Source organism: Lactuca saligna, chromosome 5 (genome assembly GCF_052625555.1).
Source record: "Lactuca saligna cultivar CGN05327 chromosome 5, ASM5262555v1, whole genome shotgun sequence".
Classification (NCBI taxonomy): Eukaryota; Viridiplantae; Streptophyta; class Magnoliopsida; order Asterales; family Asteraceae; genus Lactuca; species Lactuca saligna.
In genome coordinates, this window is record NC_136421.1 from 129,649,955 (window position 1) to 129,672,632 (window position 22,678).

General features: G+C 35.4%; 2 protein-coding genes across 2 annotated transcripts; both read left to right on the forward strand.

The window, feature by feature from the left end:
* Positions 1-5,147: 5,147 nt before the first annotated feature.
* LOC144996895 (basic leucine zipper 9-like) lies at positions 5,148-9,069 on the forward strand. The gene is made up of 6 exons (XM_078956677.1): positions 5,148-5,589; positions 6,337-6,457; positions 6,700-6,844; positions 7,198-7,273; positions 7,368-7,493; positions 8,583-9,069. The coding sequence occupies exons 1-6, from the start codon at positions 5,341-5,343 to the stop codon at positions 8,847-8,849; spliced, it is 984 nt and encodes a 327-aa protein (XP_078812803.1). The 5' UTR covers positions 5,148-5,340; the 3' UTR covers positions 8,850-9,069.
* Positions 9,070-12,540: 3,471 nt separating this feature from the next.
* LOC145045708 (uncharacterized) lies at positions 12,541-21,129 on the forward strand. Its single transcript, XM_078994026.1, has 5 exons — positions 12,541-12,581; positions 19,461-19,649; positions 19,962-20,056; positions 20,185-21,065; positions 21,121-21,129. The coding sequence occupies exons 1-5, from the start codon at positions 12,541-12,543 to the stop codon at positions 21,127-21,129; spliced, it is 1,215 nt and encodes a 404-aa protein (XP_078850152.1).
* The last annotated feature ends 1,549 nt before the right edge of the window (positions 21,130-22,678 follow it).

Sequence of the window (22,678 nt, forward strand, 5' to 3'; positions counted from 1 at the left end):
ATTTTAGCTACGCGTGCATATAAAGAACGTCAAAAACGGAGCTCATATGCGAAAGTTATGGCTTTTAGAAGTTCGGGGCACGAAAATCGGAAATTTTCGCATGAATAGTAACCGGCCACGTCACCTCGCACGAAGCAGGTGCGTCAGCGGAGACGTGGCCCGGACCGAACTACCTCGCTGCCTGCTTCCGGAGTCCGATTCGTGGCGCTCTGCTATTCGACCGAAGTGCGAGGCTATCGAATTCCGACGCGCCTCGCCCTCGTGTCCGAGCCTCGCCCCTCCACGTCCCTCGCCTTCGCCACCGATGCTCGCACGAAGAAGCCACGTCCGAGCCACCGAGCTGCTTCCGGACCGAACTTCGCAGGTGCGACGTGGACTCCTCCCAGCCACAGACTTCCGAACCTCGGCCCAATATAAAGAGGACCTGCGAACTTTGCTGACTAACTTTGAAAATTTGACACTTTTAGCCCCTCTTTCCATATTTTCTTCATATTAACTTTCCCCGAAGCCCATAAATCAATTTTAGCACCCGAAACACATCCCGAGACCCCTGAGAAGCCTGGAAAATTTTATCTTTTCGGTTTTGAAGCCCTACCTTCGCAGAGCCCGGTTTTCAAACAAACTCCCGGTTTTCAACATAGAAAGGCATATTTAAAGCCGAAGTGTTGTCCAAATTACTATTTTAACCCCCGTTTAACTTAAGGTGAGTTCAATATATAGGAACAATTGTATGTTATGTGTTATATGTGCTATGTGCTTTTCAGTATTATCATTCTGAGTTATTTTCTCGTGTTATTCGCTATGTTTATAGCAATTGTAATACCTTTGACCATGTGATTAGTGAAAGGACTTAGATTCACATTGGTACTGGTACGTAGCCTCTGGCCATGTAGAGCATGTCTCCGTAAGAGAATGAATTCTATTCTATTGCATTGGCAAATGGTTAGACAGGATTATAAGTCTGAAATCTAACAAGATGTTAATCAGAAATTGCATGTCTTCTATGCCAATTGGGCCAAAGCTTTATTGATATATATCAAGAATTGAAAAGAATATCTTTGAATAATGTCTTTGATTGATATGAACGCTTGTTACATGATCTCACATACATCTTGTTGTTCCTCTTTACCTTGTCACATTGAAGTATATATATATGGCATAACATTATATTGTATCTATTTTTTAACTCACTAAGCGTCACCGCTTACCCTATCAATGTTTAACAATTGCAGGTGATAAATAAATAGTATGTTTACATACTAATGAAAGATGTAGAATAGTTTGTAATAGTACTTTTGTACTACTTTTTATGTTTGTATAAATTACAATATCCTGGGTAGTTATGTAATATATATAACACTTTGTAATGGAAGGTTTGTATCCAATAGTTTGTAAATCCTTTATATCAATGTAAAATATTGCTTTTATGAATATGCAAATAGCATGTTTTGGAGTAATGATAATGTAAGAAAATGAAAGTTTGGGTCTTTCAAAAAATACGAAAGTTGGGGTCTTTTATATAACAACATATTGAAAAAAAATGTGTTATTCACATATGAATATAACTTGTGCTGAGAGCTAATACATAGTTTATTCAGATATAAATATAACATGTGAGGATAGCTGGTGTAAATTATATAAAGTTTATTACATGTTATATTCATATATGAATGATATTTAAACTATAAAATAAATTAAACATATTTTTTATTTATAAGTGTTTAACAAATATATTGTAATAAGTTTATTACATGTTATATTTATACAGTTGTCTATGTTGATGATCTACACATTATTAGGGTGAATAGAAATTCATGAAGTGATTGAGCTTTTAAATAATTTTTTTTAATTGAAGACCTTGGAAAAACGAATTATTGTATTGGTTTGCAGATTGAGTATATACCTAATGGAATACTTATACGTCAGTCACATTAGACAGAAAGGGTCTTAAAATGTTTCAATATAGACAATATCAATTCTTTAAGCATTCCAACATTGTTAGATCATCAAATATGAACAAAGATACATTTCACCCATATGAAGAAAATGAAGAAGCTATTGGTCCAGCAGTACCATATTTTAATGCAATTAGGACTCTTATGTACCTTACCAATGGTACTCGACATAACATTTTTTTTGTGGCAAACTTGCTAGCAAGCTTTAGTTCATGCTGGACAAAAATGCATTGGAACAAGATCAAGCATATGTCTCAATACCTTCGTGGAACTAATGGTTTTGAGTTATTTTATAGCAACACTTCCAAATAAGGCTTAATTAGTACGGAGATACATGTTGTTTTCCTGATCCCCATAAAGCTAAATCTCAAACTGGATACATATTCATGAACGGAGGTGCTACAATTTCTTTGCGATCTAAATATGAAACACTTGTTGCCATATCCTTAAATCATGATGAATTAATTGCACTAAATAAATCTAACAGAGAATGTACATGGTTAAGATTGATTACACAAATTATTTTGACTTCATGTGGAATAAATAAGGATAAAGGTCTAACATTAATTTATGAAGATCAACATGTGTCACTCAAATGAAAGAAGTAAATATCAAAGGCCACAAGGGAAAATGTATACCTCCAAAGTCTTTTGAGTACACTTCAGAGCTTATAATAAACACTAATTAAGATATAATATGTTCAACCCAATAACAATGCAACAAATATCTATGCAAGGCACATCTTACTATAATATTCAAAAAACATGTATATGCCATCAGAATGCGACATGTACATAACATGTAATGTAATGATTGTTTAAATAAGGGAGATTTAGTTACACACCACTGGATTTTCTTTAGCAATGTCTTTAATGAGGCACTATATCAAAGTTGAACTCAAGTAAGCAAAATGGAGTGTTATAAATATGTCATCTTGTTTAAGATGTTATAAACCTTATAACTAAGTGTTCAAATTTTCTCAAGTCTTATTATTCTTCCCATGAAGTTTTAGCATAATTTTGTTGATCTTGTTTAAATTACATCGAATTTATAACAAATTTATTTATTTTCATAATAAAATACTACTGAATGAAACATGATAATGAAAATGAGATTTTTAACTTGTCAGCAAAACATATATATTATCCCTAAAACAAGCAAATAAATCTAGGGGTGCAATACTATCAAACATCCCGATATGACCAAACCCGGTATTGGTATTGTATTTGTATAATCGGTTTGGTATTTGGTACCATCAAATTCCGTAAATTGGTATTTGGTGCTATATTTATTGGTAATTTACTGTATTTGTCTAACATGTTTGATACTCGATACTATATATTTGCAATTATTTTGATGCTCGGTTTTGTTCTTTTACCCAACTCGAGAGTTGGTATATTCTGATTGGCATTGATTCGGTACCATGTTCATCTATGTATCTTTTTCACTCATATTCATGAGCACAATGATGTCATTCTTTTTCAAGCCCACACCATAATTGACAATTTAAGTGCTTTTATCTAAATAGAAAAACATTGAAACACTAGAATTAAAAGATGATTATTGTTGAATTGAATACCTTTTTAGACCTTTTTGAAAATGACAATATACACAACAAATAAAGTGTCAAACGACATCACAAACCATTATTCCTGTAAAGAAATATTTCATATACATGATATAATGGTAAAAATGTTAGTATGTGAGAAATAAATTATTTTATTAATTTTTGAGTTATATTTATTTGAAAATCTAGTGATCACTATATACTTTATTTTAAAAACTGGTAATATATATATATATATATATATATATATATATATATATATATATATATATATATATATATATATATATATATGAAAGCTTTGTTTTATTTAAAAGAATAATTGTAGAAAAAAATAGTTTAAAGAAAGAAACTTTTTATTAAAAAGGAGGAAACTATAAATTTGGTCTTATGGTTTGGAAAAAGTTATGGATTCGGTCCAAACAGTTTTCAACTTGTATAGTTTGTTTAAACTGATATTTTTTTTGGTGGATTCGGTCCTTAACCAATTTAAAATGATTATTATACCCTTTTAATTCATATTTCATATTTTAATATATATTTTAACATTTTCATAATTAAAAATAAAAGAAAAAACTTACCCCATCTTTTCCCCTCTCTTTCTCCCCAGGATTTTGGGGCATGAACTAGATGAAGATCAAGTTTCTTTGTGCGAAAGAGAGAGGCTTTATCTCTTTTATAACATGTTGACAATGAAGATCTAAATTTATTCTCTAAAAAACCCAAAAATTGAGCTCCTTGTCATTGGTGATAAAAAAAACCAAAAACTTAAAAAATCAAACATTATCATCCTTCATCCTAACAAAACTGAATTATTTATCATCCTCGTTCATCTTAACAAGATTAATAAACCAACTTCTTTACCGATCTATCCAAATTCAAATTTAAAAAGGTTCATATTCAATGAAAATGTCGATTGAATCAGTTCGAGATTCCGATTCAAAGAAAATTTTGCATTATATTTGTTTCTCTTTATCTTTTTGGGTGATATATGGTGGTAAATCTATAGAAAAAGAACTAGGGATATGCTCAAGTTTGGTTGATTCATATTTAAAGTACATGAAGCATGTTCATCCCAAATAATATGTTTGTGTGTGTTTATTTGTTGATTTTATAGATCCGAATCTAGATTCCGGTCTAATGTGAAACTTGTTCATCCTCTTAGTGAAAAAACTTGTAACTTAAGACAAAAAAATATATCCATTTGTTGTTCCTACATGTCCTTAAGCGACAAACCAGTCTAGATCAATTCCTAAAGTTGCCTTTAATTAATGTGATTTTTGTAAACCAACAAACCATTGAAAATTTTAGTACCTACTCTTGCTTAACAAGGCAAAACAACAACATCCACAACAAATGAAATTATCTTGTCCCTTTTAGCCACACTCTTTAGTCTTACATAGTAGGGATCTCGTCCACCATAATTTACACCATACCGCACCTTCGGTAGAGATTGATCCTCATGCTACTACTACGTCACCGTCTCCTAGGTGTCCTGAGGTTTTTTTAAGTAGTTCACAAAGAGTGCAACAAATGAATGTTTTGGACTAAAGGCGTTATATTAAGTAAACTATAGGGACCAAACATGTAACTTACTCACGATATTAGTACTTCACTGTCTGTCTTTGTAGTTCCCTTTTCACAAAGCCAGTTGAAGCTTGTCTTCTTCCGACCTTTTTCTTCCCAACTTTTTTCATATAATACTTCACCAAACCTCTTCAAATCCTTAGAGGTGAAGCAACCGGAAAGATCCAACCTTTTTCAAAGATTATTTATGGGTCTTTGATTCATTGTATCCACTGTTATCCACACATTATCATGGATAATTTCACTCACAGCAAAAAGGAAGAACCATTCAACGATTCATCCATGTGCAACCCCATGAGTAGAACCTTATCTGACTACGATATCGGGGAGTTATTAAAACAATCCATGGCTGCTGACGCTGATCACCGGGGCGATCCTTTCTCCGCCGTTGACGACGTCGTATTCGGTAATGACTACGATTGTAAGAGTTATGCCGCCGATGGTTGCTCCCCCGATCTCGCTGTTCACTACAGAAATCTGGTTTAGTTTTTTACTCTATCTGTCTCTATTACACAGTCACATACACAGCATTTTTGAATATTTTATTCGATTGTCGACATGTAGGCCCCAAATTAGAGCCACCCTCTTGTTCATTTGTTGTTTACATCAATATTATTTTTAATCAGTACTTGATATCTGTACGTATGTTATTGTGGTTGGTGTGTCGATTGAGGGTAGTGGAGTTCCTATTTTGATCCGTCTTCCATTAACAAATTAGCGTCAAACTCTAGATAGAACTCGATTGAAGATAAAAGAAAGCTTCCTGAAGGTTAAAGATTAAAAAAAAAAAAAATTACGACAATTAGAAACATCATTTAGATCCATAGTGGGTATAGTTTTTACCGTTTTTCTTGGCTTTCTTCCATAAATTTCAAGATTTTGTTTTTCAACTTGTTAATATGTGTGGTATTTGTTACATCTATCAGATCGATCATTGATAGTATTGTACATCTATTCAAAATCTAAAATTAAAATCAAGAAAAGTTGAAAGATCGAAACTTTCTCACGTTTTTTCATAACTTCATTTATCTCGAGTGTCGAATAAGCTGAGAAAATCCATAAATGAGGTCCGTTGTCTTTTCTTTATCAATCGTTACAATCAATCAACCTTTTGTCAAAAGTTAGGATTTAATAAGCCGATTTAATCTATTAAATCATTCATTCTGTATGAAGTTACAAAAAAAAGAAAAAGAAAAAAACACTCACATATTCCTTTTTGGATCACAGGATATTGTAAATAGATTTTCAAGTCATGGTGGAATAACAGGGAATCCTCTTTGGTCAAGAAATCTCACTTCAAAGAATTCCAGTATCACAATGACTATGGATTCTCAATCATCAATCTGTGGTAAATATTTATTTTGTCATTTAACTTTCACACACACAAAAGTTATACTATGTGTTTTCTTTACCACTGAAAACAAACAAAAATCATCCGTGTTCCTTTTTATTGTGTGTATAAATTATAATTAATGTTAATAAAGTAATATTTCTATTTCTATTTCTATTTATTCATCAAAAGAAACGTGACCCTTTTGAAGTTGGTATACTATACTAACTTAATCAGGGGCAAATGTGTAAATTTGTCAGTTGAGAGTCCAACTTCAGCTACAAAACCAAAAAATGTGATTGGGGCAACAAGTGATGATGAACAATCAGATGATGATGATACAGAGATTGAAGCAGGTCAATGTGAACAGAGTAATGATCAAATGGATGTTAAACGGTTTAAAAGGTAAGAGGTTTACATTGAGGGCAAAATGGTAAAAAGTTTTGACTTTCTCTATTAAGTCATTCTTTTTTCTATTAAGTGTTGTATGTGTGAACTGTGAAGTGCTCTATAGTTTGTTTATACATTGAGATTATCTTTTTGGACTTAATGTGAGTGAATGACATTTTTACCCTTCTAATGATCTAGTTTTCAAATGTCAATTGGAGTAAAAGGCTTCACACACATTTTTTCAAAAACTACCCATTTTCAACAACAAATACTAAATGAATATTGTAGACATAAATTGAAATTATAAATCATTGTTTATTAGATATAACTAATGAGACAAATATTAATTAAACTTTATATGATTTCAGAATGGTTTCAAACAGAGAATCTGCAAGGCGTTCAAGAAAAAGAAAGCAAGATCATTTAACAGAACTTGAGCAACAAGTATGCAATTTTTTTTTTAACAAGATTGAAAAGTTATTAAATCCTTTTGCAAAAAATGCAAGATTTAAAAGTTATGTGTGTGTGTGTTTTTAAGGTGGAACAACTGCATGGAGAATACACAACTTTGTTCAAGCAACTCACAAGTGCAAGTCAACAATACAAAGATGCTTCAACCAACAATCGAGTGCTCAAGGCAGATGTGGAAGCATTGAGAGCTAAGGTAAATTTTTTTTTTTCTTATTTTGAGAGCATTTTTATTGTATAATAAGGTTGTACTATTTTTATATTTGTTGCATAGTAGTAACATTATTTTATTTATTTACACATAATAACAATGTAGATACAATTTATTACCATAATAGCAACATACTCACATTGTTTTATATCATAGTAGCAATATAGGTCAATCTCATAAAAGATCTTATATTTTTTGTTTTTTGTTTTTTTTTTGGATTAAACATTAACTTTATATTTTTTATGAAAAAGACCTTGTATTTTTTCATTTTTTCTGACCTGGCCCTTTTAGTCATTTTTCTCCAAAAAAAAGTTGTAAAATGTGAGGGTTTTTTCAGGAAAAACTAAGAAAGTTGAGGATTTATTTGGAAACATTTAGAAGGTTGAGGTTTTTTTTTTGGAAAAAGTGAAAATATAAGGTTTTTTTCATGTAAAAAATAAAGATGAGGTTTAATCTGGAAAAACCACAAAATATAAGATCTTTTATGAGATCAACCCAACAATTATATATCAAATTAAGTACATTGCTATTCCCCACATTTCCCTAAAAAGTATAAAGAAAGAGAAAGTCTCATTTTCCCGACTTTTAAGTGTGTGTTTTTTTGGTAAAATGAAACACTCTTATGTATCTTACCATATATTTGGGGCTTGTTTAGTTGTTTTACATAAGAACCTCGGGTTTTATGCAGAAAAGTCTCACTATTTGGGAGAATTTTCAATATATAGTCCTAATTTTTTTTTTTTGAACTTGAAAAGTCCCGATTATTTAATTTTACACGATAATATGTCATTTCTTGTTAAAAATAAAAGTAAGGACTTTTTCATTAATTTGGTCAAAATATTAAATAATCGAGACTTTTCTGTTCAAATTTTTGTTCTTTTAGCACTTTATCAAAAAAATTTCCCAAAATAATGCGACTTTTCTGCATAAAACCCTAAGAACCTCTCATTCATCAAACTATAACAAAAGTGTTTTCATTTACCACTAATCCATAAATAAAACTTAGTTACACAAATTTTTTCACCGATTTTTTCAAATTAGTGTTTACTAAAACTACATGATGATGTTCTACAGGTGAAGCTAGCTGAAGATATGGTAGCTAGGGGTTCACTAACATCAAGTCTTAGTCACCTCATTCAGAATCATCTAACAACTCCTCAACTCTTCAACAATCAAAACATGTCAAGAATGGGAAATGTGTCACCAACCATAACAGTTCGTGGGGATGACCACCCTGGACTACCGCTGCCAGGTCAGCATGTGATGGTGGGCCATGCGGACATTTTCAAGAATGGTATAAGCAGTGATGCTGGAAGCTGTGTGTCTGATATATGGCCTTAGGAAATTGTCTCATTTTATCACTTGAACATAAAATAAAAAAGGGTTTGTGGCTTTTGTAACCCTCTTCGAGTTCGAGTTCTTTGTAGTTTTGGTTTATGTAAGACTTATATGATTTGAATATGTGACAGATGTTGAAGTAGTATAGTTTGGTAGTAATTTTGTATTATGATGTGATTGTGGATGGATAATGTTCTTACATAGTTTGGACTAATTTTCTTAATATGCTGATAATAAAGAAATCGTACTTGCTCTAACATGTGAAGACTTCCGATTCATGCCCTGATCTAGAAGTCGTGATCTAGAAGTCGCCGGGGGCGTGACATAATAATCAAAGTCCAATTGAAGCAGATCTAAGAGACAAAAGCGTAAAACGGCATCAGAAAAATCGATTGATTAGAAGCAATAACTTGTCGTCTAAAAATATACAAGTCAACACACTTCTCTTCCTGTTAGAGTATACTTTGAGAAAATTTTTAGTTGCTCAAGGCTGCAACACGAAGAATTTTAGTTTATCATCTTCAATCAACATGGGTCAAATTATCAAGTCTCATTGTTCAAATCACATTTTTTTATGCTCGTTAGGTGTTTGATAAAATGTCTAAATAAGGTTTTCAAGTATTGCAACCATTTTATGACTTAAGAAGATGTAGACTTTCTTCCTGGTGTTAGTTTTCATTATGCACTCCAACCTTTTGTTGGAGTGTTACATTTGACTTTGGGTTTTTGCTTCTTATTTCGAGCCTCACATTAAGGCTTTAATGAGCTTTGTTTGTGTGCTCATGGCATTTTCTCATACATTTACGAGTGGAACATGGTTGTATCTTTTCGGGGTTTCATTGTTGCTTGAACGGTGAAGTAGGAAGTAAGGGGATTTCTCGTATGATTTCTCATCTCCAGAGCTTACACCTTCTTATGGATGAGCGTAGAGCTATGTTACGAGAGACTATTTCTTTAGACCATGGATTGTTTATGTCAGTGGCGACAACATTGAAGACGTTTGGTCAATGAATATGTGGGGATTGCATGAGTCTACATGCCATGAGTCGCTCGTATCACCACTCTAATGGTCTTGATAAATTTAATGATGGGGTTGATGACATTAAGGCTTTAATGAGCTTTGTTTGTGTACTCATGGCATTTTCTCATACATTTACGAGTGAAACTTGGTTGTGTCCTTTAGGGGTTTCATTGTTGCCTGAACGGTGAAGTAGGAAGTAAGGGGATTTCTCGTGTGATTTCTCATCTCCAGAGCTTACACCTTCTTATGGATGAGCGTAGAGCTATGTTACGAGAGACTATTTCGTTAGACCATGGATTGTTTATGTCAGTGGCGACAACATTGAAGACGTTTGGTCAATGAATATGTGGGGATTGCATGAGTCTACATGCCTTGAGTTGCTTGTGTCACCACTCTGATGGTCTTGTTAAATTTAATGACGGGGTTGATGACATGAGCGGACATATTGTTGGTATTCAAAAGTTGCCACCTAATGAACTGGAGACCGACCTCAGTGAGGCGTTAGTATTGGATACTCAACTCCTTGAGCATGTGTTTAAGCTATCTATCACCACAATAAAAAAACATCTCTCATAACTTTTGTATGGCTTTCTCTCAGCCTTTGAAAATAACCCTTTCCAAGGTGGTTGCTCATTTCAGGTCCATTGAAGTGTGGGTTGCATTGTTAATTCTTTCTAGGTGCACTCTTTAGTTGTTCAGGCCCAATAATATGCAATAAGGTAAGTCTGGGAACAGGAAGTCCTTGCAACATCGTAATATTCTAAGCATGTTAACTACTTGGGGTACATAAGACGGTATAACTAAGCTTGTTAAAAACTTGGTTGACAATGAAAGGCTGGAGCAACAAGGCAAAAAACAAGACTACATTCATGAGGAAAGAACACTGGGCAACACCAATGCCAAACAATGTCTCAATTAGGTTGTAGATAGGCATTTCACAGCAGTAGTGAAAGTATTGTGTTCCTCGATTGCTGCACACAGGGGTGATACCACGGAGGCAATGGAGAATAAACATCCATACATGCCACCACCATCCATGCCAATCATCATGTTTTCAGAACCTCCCCTTGTGGATATTGACAATGTCCTTGAGGGCATTAAATTATTCACTAAAGGAACCTTATGTGTGAGAGACGGGTTGAGAGCTCAACACATTTTGGATGCTTCTTTGTAGAGAAGGTTCAGTTCTACCCAAAGACCTCCTACATGCTATTACATTTGTGGTTAATATATGGCTAGGAGGAATATGCCTTTCGAGTTTGGCAGAATTTGTTGCCTCAACTCTTCTTACACCGCTCTTAAAACCTGACAATTGAATACAAACTATTGTAGTAGGCACTAGATGGAGACGTTTGGTTTCCAAGTTGGCTATGAAAGGTGTTGGTAAAGAAATAGCCTAGTATCATCTTAATGATTTTCAGTTTGGGGTCGGGGTGTCGGGTGGTGCTGAGGCAGTATTACATAGTACCAATAGGTTGTTGAGTGAGCGCCACAATGACGGGTCTCTTTTCCATGCTTACCACCGACTTCTCCGATTCCTTTAACCTTTTGGATAGATCTGCATTACTTCATGAGATTAGATTAATGTGCCCTTCTATATCCTTATGGGTAGAATTCCTATATGGTCAAGCAACAAGGTTGTATCTAGGATACACACATATTTGGCCCACTATTAGGGTTCAGCAAGGAGACTCCTTGGAACCAGTTCCATTTGCCTTTGTGCTGCACCCGCTCTTGCATAATATTAGAGACAATTGCAAGCTTCTTCCCCATACATGGTACCTTGATGATGACATACTTATTGGAGTTTCGGAGGAAGTGGCCAAAGTGTTGGACATCATTAAGGTGATTGGTCCAGATTTGGGCCTTCAGTTGAATATCTAGAATTGGCCCTCATATGATGGTAGGAAACTTCGTGAGGGGCTTTTCCTAATTGGCATAAGTAGGCCACCATTAGGCTGTAACTTCTTGGAGGAGTTGTTAGTAGACATGCTAGTTTCATTACCAGCTTAGCTATAAAATAGAGTCGAAAAGATTATGAATTTAATGCACATTCTTCTACAATTATTTGATCCCTAGAGTGAGCTCCTTCTGATTCGGTCTTGTATGGGTATTACCAATGTTCTAAATAACGTAAGGCGTGGCTTGACGGCAAGGTAAAAGTTAGGCCATGACAAGCATTGGCGAACCATGGCGTTTTTCAAGGCGTGACTATATTATATACATTAAAAGACATAAAATTTATAATTACTGAATTTTATCAAATATATGAAGTTTTTAAAAGTGTTATATTAATATCTAATAGAAAAAAATTCACAAAAACTCATTTATTTTAGGACCGATAAAAAACAAAACAAAAAAAAAAACCACGACATGAAAACAACTCGCGCCGTAATGTGATAAGGCGCGCCTTGACACATTATTTGGGCGCCACGCTTCACAAACCCGCCTTGGACGATTTCGTAACGGCTACACCATGCCTCGCACCATGGCACACCTTGAGGCGCGCCATGACGTGCTTTTTAGAACCATGGGTATTACTAATCTTTTCTTTGGGTTGAGGATGTGCCAACCCATTCACATGGAGGAGGCGATGTTGTTCTTTGACAAAGAGTTGTGCGGGGAAATTAAGGACATTGTCGTGTGTGGTGTCCCTTTATTTGGCGACATACAATGGCGAATTGCTTCTCTATCCATTTGGTTTGGCGGTTTAGGTTTGTACTCGACAGTAGAGGTTACCTCACATGCTATTTTCCCTCAAGGGACCAATCTTGGATGTTGCAAAACCACATCGTACGGGATAACGACATATGTGGTATGGATTCTGATTATGTTTTTTCCTTGGCTTCTTTTTGTAACAAGTTTCCGGACATTGACATTAGTAGTGTTACTACTAAGGACACCGCCCCCTAAATCTTAGAATATATTGGTGAGTGCCTTTTTAGTAAAATTTTCCATGATATGGAAGTGCATTTCGACATGATGGCTTGGCAAAAAGCAGTTTTTCAGTGTTTACGAGTACCACATGCTTAAGATTTTCTTCTAGCTATCCCTATAGATGGGGTTGACCAACATATGTCTCCTGTGGAGTAGCGTACTATCCTAAAATATCGAATTATGATCCCAATATTCCCAGCTGACAAGATATGTCTGGTGTGCCGCAAGGCTTGTTTGAACTCTTTCGGAGAGCATGCAATTCATTGTAATGAACTCATGGGGTTCAAATACAGACACGATATGGTTAGAGATGTTTTGTTTGAAATATTTAAGCATGTCGGGGTTTCCACCAAGAAAGAGGCACCTATGAATTTTTTGATTGACCTGACAAAAGGAAGGTCTACCCTTAGATCGACTACATTTTGATTTTTGGATAAGTTGGAGAGAAACATGCCTGTGTGGACCTTATAGGGGTATGACCTCTTGTATACTTGAGGGTTGTGGGATTCAAGGTGGGACAAGCTGCTTTAAAAGCTGCTACATGCAAGGTCACAAAACCTGAGAAATAATGTATGAAAAATTAACAAGTGTTCATACCATTTGTGTTTGATACGTTTTGTTTCCTTGCGTCGGATATAGTGGAGTTTGTAATAGAGTATAACAAATCATACATAACAATGTTATATCATCTAGATTTAAGGATGTAGTCTTTAAAAGAATTGCCTTTACCATAAGAAAAGGCTTAGCAACACAATTTGTTGCCCGTTTGCCTTCTCACCGATTGTATGACTATGTTTTTTTTTTCTTTTTTTTTTTTATAAAAAAAATCCACTTATGTTTAATTTGGTTAAAAGTGTGGAAAAGTTAAGTTCAACCCTTTTTTAAACTTATTTAAAACCATCATTGGACTAATTTTGTTAATAAGTAGTTGGACTTGAGCTTTTAACTTATTTAAAGCCATCATTTGACTAATTTTGTTAATAAGTAGATGAACTAGGGATAATGTTGTAAATATATAGTTTCCAATCAAATGTTAAGTCAATATGTGGTCAAATAATAAGAACTTAAACTAGTGGGAGTAAATGTGTAAATTAACAAGCGTAAGAACACTAGGTCTGCCTCATAGTCATATATGACTGTTTATGCATTCTGACTACAAGCTTCCTATAGTTGAATATATCAATCCAATTATTTCTACTGAGATTCCAAATATTGATGAAGATCCAGAATTGTATTCACTTGTTAATGAGTTCATGATTCACGGTCCATGTGGAGTTGAAATTTCAATTGCCCAAGCATGGTGGACAGAAAGTGTTCTAAAAACTTTCCAAAGCAATTCTGTAATCATACTTCAGTTGATTCAGATGGTTTTCCCTTATATAGTGTGACACCCTAAAACCAAGAATGGCGGAAACGTTCAGGGATGGAGGACGTCATGTACAATATCACAACAATGCAAAGTAGTAAACAAGCAACAACATCATCCATTGCATTAAAAGTAAATATTTAATACATGTGTGTTCTTTAATAGTAATAAGACACCAAAATATGAAATCAAAATAAAAGACGAGTCTTGTCTGTGCTCCGTCTTCTTGAAACCTGAACATTGTACCTGTCTACTGGTGACCTGAGAATACAAGTTATTTTGAAAGCGAGTATCAACAAAAAGCTGGTGAATTCATAAGTATTTATGTGTCATTGCCTTGTTTTGGAAACCTGTTATGAATGCTATGCAAATCTTTGAATGAAACATTTGATATAAGTATGAAACCCTAGAAAATCCCATATTTCCTATTAGTATAAGAGTAGTCTTCTACCAAGACCCGAATGTTTTGAAAGTAGTCTTCTACCAAGACCTGTATGTTTTGAAAGTAGTCTTCTACCAAGACCTGTATGTTTTGCTGTAACAAAGATGGTTTTCCCTTTTATGACTACTATTAAAATTATATAGTCTACCTCCTTGTTTATAAGAATGTATCACAAAATAAAAGTAATAGGGAAATATAACCATAAAAGTATTATCCTTTTGCATTAGGATAAACACGACATCGCGACTGCCGAAATGTATAACCTTGAACATCTATAGATTGTTCATTTTCCTCTATAGCTGGCAGCAGGTTTAAGGAATGGTTAGTCCCGTAAAGGTACTCCTAATATAAGTATTAACCGTAGGCATCCGAAGATGTTCATTACCTCTGTTGCTAACAGGTGGGTGCCGGAATGGTTAGTCCCGTATAGTATCCTTTTGTACTAGGATCGACAGAACTAAACTACACGTATGATATGTAATAGTTTCTAAGTACATGTATCCATGTAAGAGTACCCATGTAAGAGTATCCATGTAAGTGTATCCATGTAACATGTAATGTATAGTATAGACTCATGAATGAATTGACTCTGGTGTAATTCCTTGTAATAGGAATAATGTCTTGTATCTCTTAACTATCCCTATAATAGTTAACTGGAAGGTAATTGATGTCCAAGAAGGTTTATACACCCTTGCTACACAAGAGTGTGGGAACTGAATGAAGGATGAAAGCTATCATATCAATACATTCATATATATATATATATATATATATATATATATATATATATATATATATATATATATATATATATATATATATATATATATATATATATATATATATAAGAACATAAGTGTATAGATATAGTTTTGATCAAGAGGATGAAGATGGTTTTGTAAGACATTTAAGTATTTTGAACAATAACTAACAATGAGTTGATGCCATTTTAATAAACATTTCAAAAGTAATACATTTGATAACAAATTATTTTTAAGAAAGAAAACCATTTCATGCATCACATTTTGAAGTATGTGAAATATGCTGGATGAAAACAAAGTTATAAATCACATATGATTGATTCATTAACATGTTGTTTTCTACTTGTATTCCCCCCCCCCCCCCATTAAAGCATTTAATTTTTTTTAAAACATTGATTAAGGGGTATGAACTCACCTATAGATGGTGGTTTGGAGGAACTGAATGATGTAGGAAAGCTTGGTGACAAGTGAAGACTGTTCACACCTAATGATCCTAGTTAACACATGATCCCAGATATATGTATTCAATTAGACTTTAAACCACTAATTAATAAAGTTAAGACATCCTAAGGCATGTAAAACACCTTATATAAGTGCTACAAGTCATAAGGATTACACGTAAGTGTTAAATGTAGCACCTGGTTCCCGATACATACTCTTTGCTATTTACATTTTAAAATAATGCATTTTTGCCTTAGACTCAACGAGTTGATGGGACAACTCGCCGAGTAGGAGTGGGATAAGACGCGGGGACTGAGCTTTGGACTCGGCGAGTTGGTCCCCGGACTCGGCTAGTAGACCCTGTTTGGGTAAAACCCCTAATCTGGGTGTTTGCACCCTATTTAAACGCTCTAACTTAGCCTCCTTTGTCTCTAACACTTCCAGAGAGTTGTAGAGCAAAACCCTAGCCCCTATATTGTTCTTGAGAGTGTTTTTGGCTTTATGAAGAAGGTTTGGAGCTTAGAAGAAGAAGGAAGAAGGTTTTTGGCTTTGTGAAGAAGGTTTAAACGCTCTAACTTAGCCTCCTTTGTCTCTTACCTTGATCACTAGTTCATTAGATCCTCTTTTTGTCCCAAATTAGTGGTTTTCAAGCCCTAAAACCTCAAGCTCCATGTGTTAATGCTCTATGTTCTGAAATGACTCCAGATTTGGACCTTATGGGTGTATTAGAAGTATAAAGTTTCTATGGTTGAAGTGATTGAGGTCCCCATTGAGTGTATGACCTCATTAAGAGCTTGGTTTTTCCTTTTGAGCTTATAGGGCCATGCATGCACGTAAAATTTGCAACTTTACGTGATAAGCATGCTCAAGGAAAATGGATCTATGGTTTGGAAGCGTTGCATGTCTCAGATTTGGTCTGTATGGGAAATGGGTCATAGGGACTCAGCGAGTCCCAAGGTAGAACTCGGCGAGTTCTTTGAAGGTGGCCTTAGACTCGGCAAGTTGGATGAACAACTCGACGAGTCATATGAATATTGCCTGGAACTCGACGAGTTATTCTTGGACTCGGCGAGTCGGATCGCGAGTCGGTTCTATAGCCCCAAGTAGTGAGTTAAGGGTGACTCAGTGAGTGGGAAAAGGGACTTGGCGTGCAAGACCGGGTTAGTGGGAGAAGGACTCGGCGAGTCGGTGCCATGACTCGGCGAGTCCAGTCAACTGGAAGTTGACCTTGACTAAGGAGTTGACCTTTGACCAGGGGTGGGTCAGTCATCTGACCTAAGGGTGTGTATGAGAGGCTATCCTATGTTTATGATTTATAGCCGGAGGATTTGCGATTCAGCAGTTAGGCGCTTAGCAAGCAGACTTCAGCAGCCACTTTCGAGGTGAGTTACCTTCCAGTAGCGGTGGGTTTACGGCCACAATGTCGTCCCACCAGTAGGAGGTGTATGTTAGATGATTGTCTTTGTGATATCATCTAGGTTTGCTACTACCTGATACATTATATGATGGCATGATATGTGATAGTAGTAGAGTTCGGTCGTTAGGACCGAAGAGTAGGTCAAGCACCCCAGCTATGTCTGACAGTATGTGATGATATGTTTATATGCTAGTATGATCTATTATATGTATTAGTGGTAGTAGGAGGGGAGTAGTCCCCGAGGTTCGGTTGTTAGGACTGAAGGGTAGTCAGCACCCCAGAACGGCTTGACATGGGTAGTCAACACCCCAGAATGGCTTGACACGGGTAGGTCGGCACCCCAAAATGGCCGTACCGGGTAGGTCGGGCACCCCAGAATTGCCTGGCAGTATGTATGCTATGTGATTATATGGTATGTGGTACTTGGGGGAACTCACTAAGCTTCATGCTTATGGTTTTCAGTTGTTGTTTCAAGTACCTCTTCTGTCAAGGGGAAGGAGCTGGCACGGCGGCGCATCACACACGCTCTTTTGATTTCCGCACCAAGAGTCATTCTGGGATTTTGTACTCTGACATTTTCATGTTTTATGTTTTGGTTTACATCCACGAGACATGTTTTATCAAATATTATGATCGTGTGATATTTTGTTACAAACGCTTTTTTCAAATCACTTAATTAAAAATGAAATTTTTGGCCCGTATTTTTGGGATGTTACATTAAAGGATCTTGCTATTGTGTTTGGGATTCAAGGGTAAACTTCTTTGGAGTTTACAGTTTTAATAACCTTGACCTAATGAGTTTACGGTTGTAAACTCAAGAGTTTACGGTCGTAAACTCCTCACTCTTTGACCATAAGTTGTTTTGAGGTTTTGCACGTCCTTTGAAGCATTTCTACTTGATGGTTAGGCCTTTGGAAGAGATTAGGGCATCATTACACTCCTTTGAGGATTTTACGGTCCCAAGACCATTTCCTTTTGGGTTTACTATCATAAACCCATATGGAAAGTGGTAATTTCATGTTTCAAGTCCTTAGCTCAACAATGAATGGAACCATGTTAGTCACTAAGGCATAGGAATGAAATAAGGGCCACTTATTCTCACTTTGGGGTGTTTACGGTTTTGGGAGCTTCCCAAACCCTAAACACATATAAATGGGAGACTCTTGTGCTTTTTATGTGATAAACTCATCAAGGAAGGATTTAGACTTGTCCCTAAGGCTTGTGAATGGACTAAGGCACACTTTTGGCCCTTAAAGAAGGGTTTACAGTTAAAGGGGTTCTTGAACCGTAAACACCCTTGATATTGGTGTTTCCTTGAGTTTCTTTGATTTATAGAAGTATAACAAGCCTTACAATACACTAGGGTAGGAATAATTACTAGTTGGAAGCTTGAAAAGGTGCTAAGGTCCCAAGAACACTAGTGTGTGATCTTGGTGTTTTTGGAAATCTAATCAAAACACAACAATGGATGGATGAAAAGATGTGTAATCACTAGTTGTTATGTTATATCAACTAACCAAGTCGAGATATACTTATGTTTTCGGGAAATCGGGTGAAAACCGGGATGATACTTGAGAGTGTTTGGAGTTTACTCTTGAGGTTGCAAATGAGTAGTGAGTGTTTTGGGGAGTAAACTCATGCTTAAGCATGAGTTTACAATTTTTAGGGTAATTTGAGGCCCAAACATAAAAGTTTGGCCGCGAACTTCTAAGCTACGTGGTATTCGCGGTTTTGAAATTTCAAGACTCAAGACGACACATCCTTTCACCCGTTCGTTTAAAGAATAATTATTATAATAGTCAAACGAACTTTAAATTTGTTAAAAACAAAATACAAATGAAATTAACTTATCATATGAAGTGATTGACTTTTAGGGTTTGACCTAATGAAAATTTCAGGTTGTCACATATAGGAGAAGAAATGATGGAAGCTTTGTTGAAAAATCTGGTGTTCAGTTAGATAATAGAAATATTGTTCCATAGAACAAATATCTGTTAAAAAGATATCAGACACATATTAATGTTGAATGGTGCAATCAAGGATCTTCTATAAAATATTTATTTAAATATATAAACAAGGGTCCTGATAGAGCGACTGGTGCTATGATTGTATATATATATATATATATATATATATATATATATATATATATATATATATATATATATATATATATATATATGCATGTGAAGCATCATGGAGAATTTTTAAATATGATGTTAATTATAGGCATCCTGCTGTGATTATACTACATTTTCATTTGCCTGGTCAACAACAGGTTGTATATGAGGCAGACGATGATATTGAAGATGTTCTTGACCGGCCTTCAGTTGCTTCTTCAATGTTCATATCTTGGATGAAGTGTAATGAGATCAATAACGAAGCACGGAAACTTACATATGTTGAATTTCCTACCAAGTTTGTTTGGAGACCTAACTTTAAACTTGGAAGCCAAGGGAAGTTGGATTTTCTATTGGTAGAATTCACTCTGTTTCACCTAAGCTTGGCGAAGCATATTTTTTAAGAATTTTTTAAATAAAGTGAAAGGTCCAAGATCCTTCAAAGAAATTCCACGGTTAATGGTGAAATTTGTTCTTCTTTTAAAGATGCATGCTATAATCTAGGCATTTTGGATGATGAGACAGAATACATCGAAGAAATTAAGGAAGCAATTCTTTCAGGATATGGTTTTTATCTACGTTTCTTATTTGGTATGATGTTATTGTCCAGCAATTTGTGTAAACCAGAGATTGTGTGGGAAAACACATGGGAATACCTGTCAGATGGAATTCTTTATACTCAACAAAAGAGATTAAAGTCTCTAGGTATTTTATGTTTATTACATTATTATTAAAACTGTATCATATAAATTTCCAATATGCACTCAATTACATTTTCATCCCACGTAATCTTTTTTTAATATGTTGTAACTAATATAGTATTGTTCGTACAGGTTTATCACTAAACGAAGATCAAATTAAAAACTTGACTTTGTTTGAGATAGAACAAAATTTACTCGGAAACAATTCCAGTCTCAAGAACTATAGAATGATGCCTTACCTAGATGCTCATTTGGCTTCATCTTCAAAAAATTGTTTGATAGCCAAGGAGCTAGATTATGACATACCAAATTTGAAGAATGAGTTTGATCAACTCTTTGTTTCATTAACCGACAAGCAAGACAACATTACTCTTGATTTAATGGCTAAGGTTAAAAATAATAAGGGAGGTGTATTCTTTATATATGGTTATGGTGGAACGGGTAAGACATTTCTCTGGAAGACAATTTTTGCAGCAATTAGATGCCAAGGAGAGATTGTTTTAAACGTTGCTTCAAGTGGGATTGCTTCATTATTATTGACTGGAGGCAGGACAACACACTCTCGATTCATAATTCCCATAAATCTTATCGATGATTCTTTTTGTAGAATAAATCCAAAAAGTGATCTTGCTAGTTTAGTAAGAAAAACCTCATTGCTCATTTGGGATGAAGCACCCATGGTACACAAGCATGCATTTGAAGCTTTAGATCGAACTTTGAAGGATATATTACAGTTTGTCGATCCTACAAACTCAAATATTCCATTTGGAGGGAAAGTTGTTGTTTTTGGAGGTGATTTCAGACAAATTCCACTTGTGGTTCCGAGTGGCAGTAGACAAAACATTGTTAATGCTTCTTTAAGTTCTTCATATTTATGGCAACAATGCAAAGACCATAAATCAACAAAAAAACACGAGGTTAGCGATTCATATGTTGTTGATCGAATAAGGGGTTTTTCAAACTGGCTTTTGGACACAGGAGAAGGTAATGTTGGTGGTCCGAATGATGGTGAAGTAATTGTTGATATTCAAGAAGATATTTTCATTAATGATCCATGTGATCCTATAGGTTCATTAATGAATTTTGTATATCCTTCGATTGTAACAACCGAACAATCCAACCAATTTAAATTTTTCAAAAACAACCCGATTTCATTAAATTATTTACAAAAAGGTTTTCAATACAAATCATTTAGAGTATTCCCAGAATCACATTGCTACAAAATCATGAGGAGCGGTATGATCACGCCTTCGCCTTGCCACAGTCTCCTGAAGAACCTGAAAAACATTAAACCACAACTGTAAGCCCGAAAGCTTAGTGAGATACCCCCAAAATACCAACCACGAATACCATACACATATCACTCCATCTCATAACGAATCACAGAACAGCCATGCATATCGGGTCTACTGTGGGACTGGTCCGCCTTGCAGGGCCTTCAGTCCACCTGGTCCACCCTCCGTGTCCAATCATGTCCCTCGAGTCTGTAGTGTGGTTGGTCCGCCCGCACTGGGCCTTCAACTCACCTGGTCCACTCTCTGAGTCTACAGTATGACTGGTCCGCCCGCATCGGGCCTTCAATCGGCATGGTCCACTCTCCGAGCCTCGGCACGTCTGGTCCGCCCTCGTGGGGCCTACAGCCTATCCGGACCGCTCGCTGGGCCTTCGGAATAACCGGTCCGCCCTGGGTATCTTGGCCTACAGCACAAAGCAGGACCCGCCTCAACCCAACTCCAGTCCAAACAACCATGTGCACATAAACATACAATCACATAACAATTCATATTCAGGCAAACCGATCTAGCAAATCACATAACACAACATACTCTAACAGGATACCTGTAACGCCCGGGTTTTCAGGGCTAAGCATTTTTGTCAATGTAATAGTCTAGGTCAACTATTGTAACTCTTTTTGAAGTAATAAATATGAAATATTTGAGTATTATGTGAATTATGTGTGTTTATGTGTTTATTATTTAATTATAAATGTATAATTAATAAAGAATAAAAATGAGCGTCAAAATTAAAGTGTGAGATAATCCCGATATCTCTACATAAAGTTGTAGAATATGTCTCAAGGTTTCCGTGCATATAAAGAATGCCGAAATCCGAGCTATAAAGAAGAAGTTATGGCCCGCCGAAGTTTTACGACAAAACCGGCACGACACCGGGAAACGTAAATAGTGAATTTACGATAGAAGACTTTTTAGCCTTAGCAATCTAAACAAAAGTCGTAGAATATGTTAAACTAAGAACATCGATAAAAAGAACGCCCAAATCTGACTTCGTATGAAGAAGTTATGATTTTTCTAAGATTCGGCTTAGCAGTGCACGGCCTGAAACTCGAATTTTAGTTCGAGCGGTTTTTGGCTTACGCAACATAAATGAGAGTTGAAGATCTCATTAATAGGAAATCAACGGTAAAAAGACAGACAAAAACAGAGTCCGTATGTAGAAGTTATTAATTTTACGCAGACGTTTAACAGTATAATCTCCTTGTACTGTTAAATTTAAGATCGGTCGAGAATTAGCTGACGGTGTCAAAATGAAAGTTGTAGATCTTATTATTACCTACGCGTGGATATAAAGAACGTCAAAAACGGAGGTCGTATGTGAAAGTTACGGA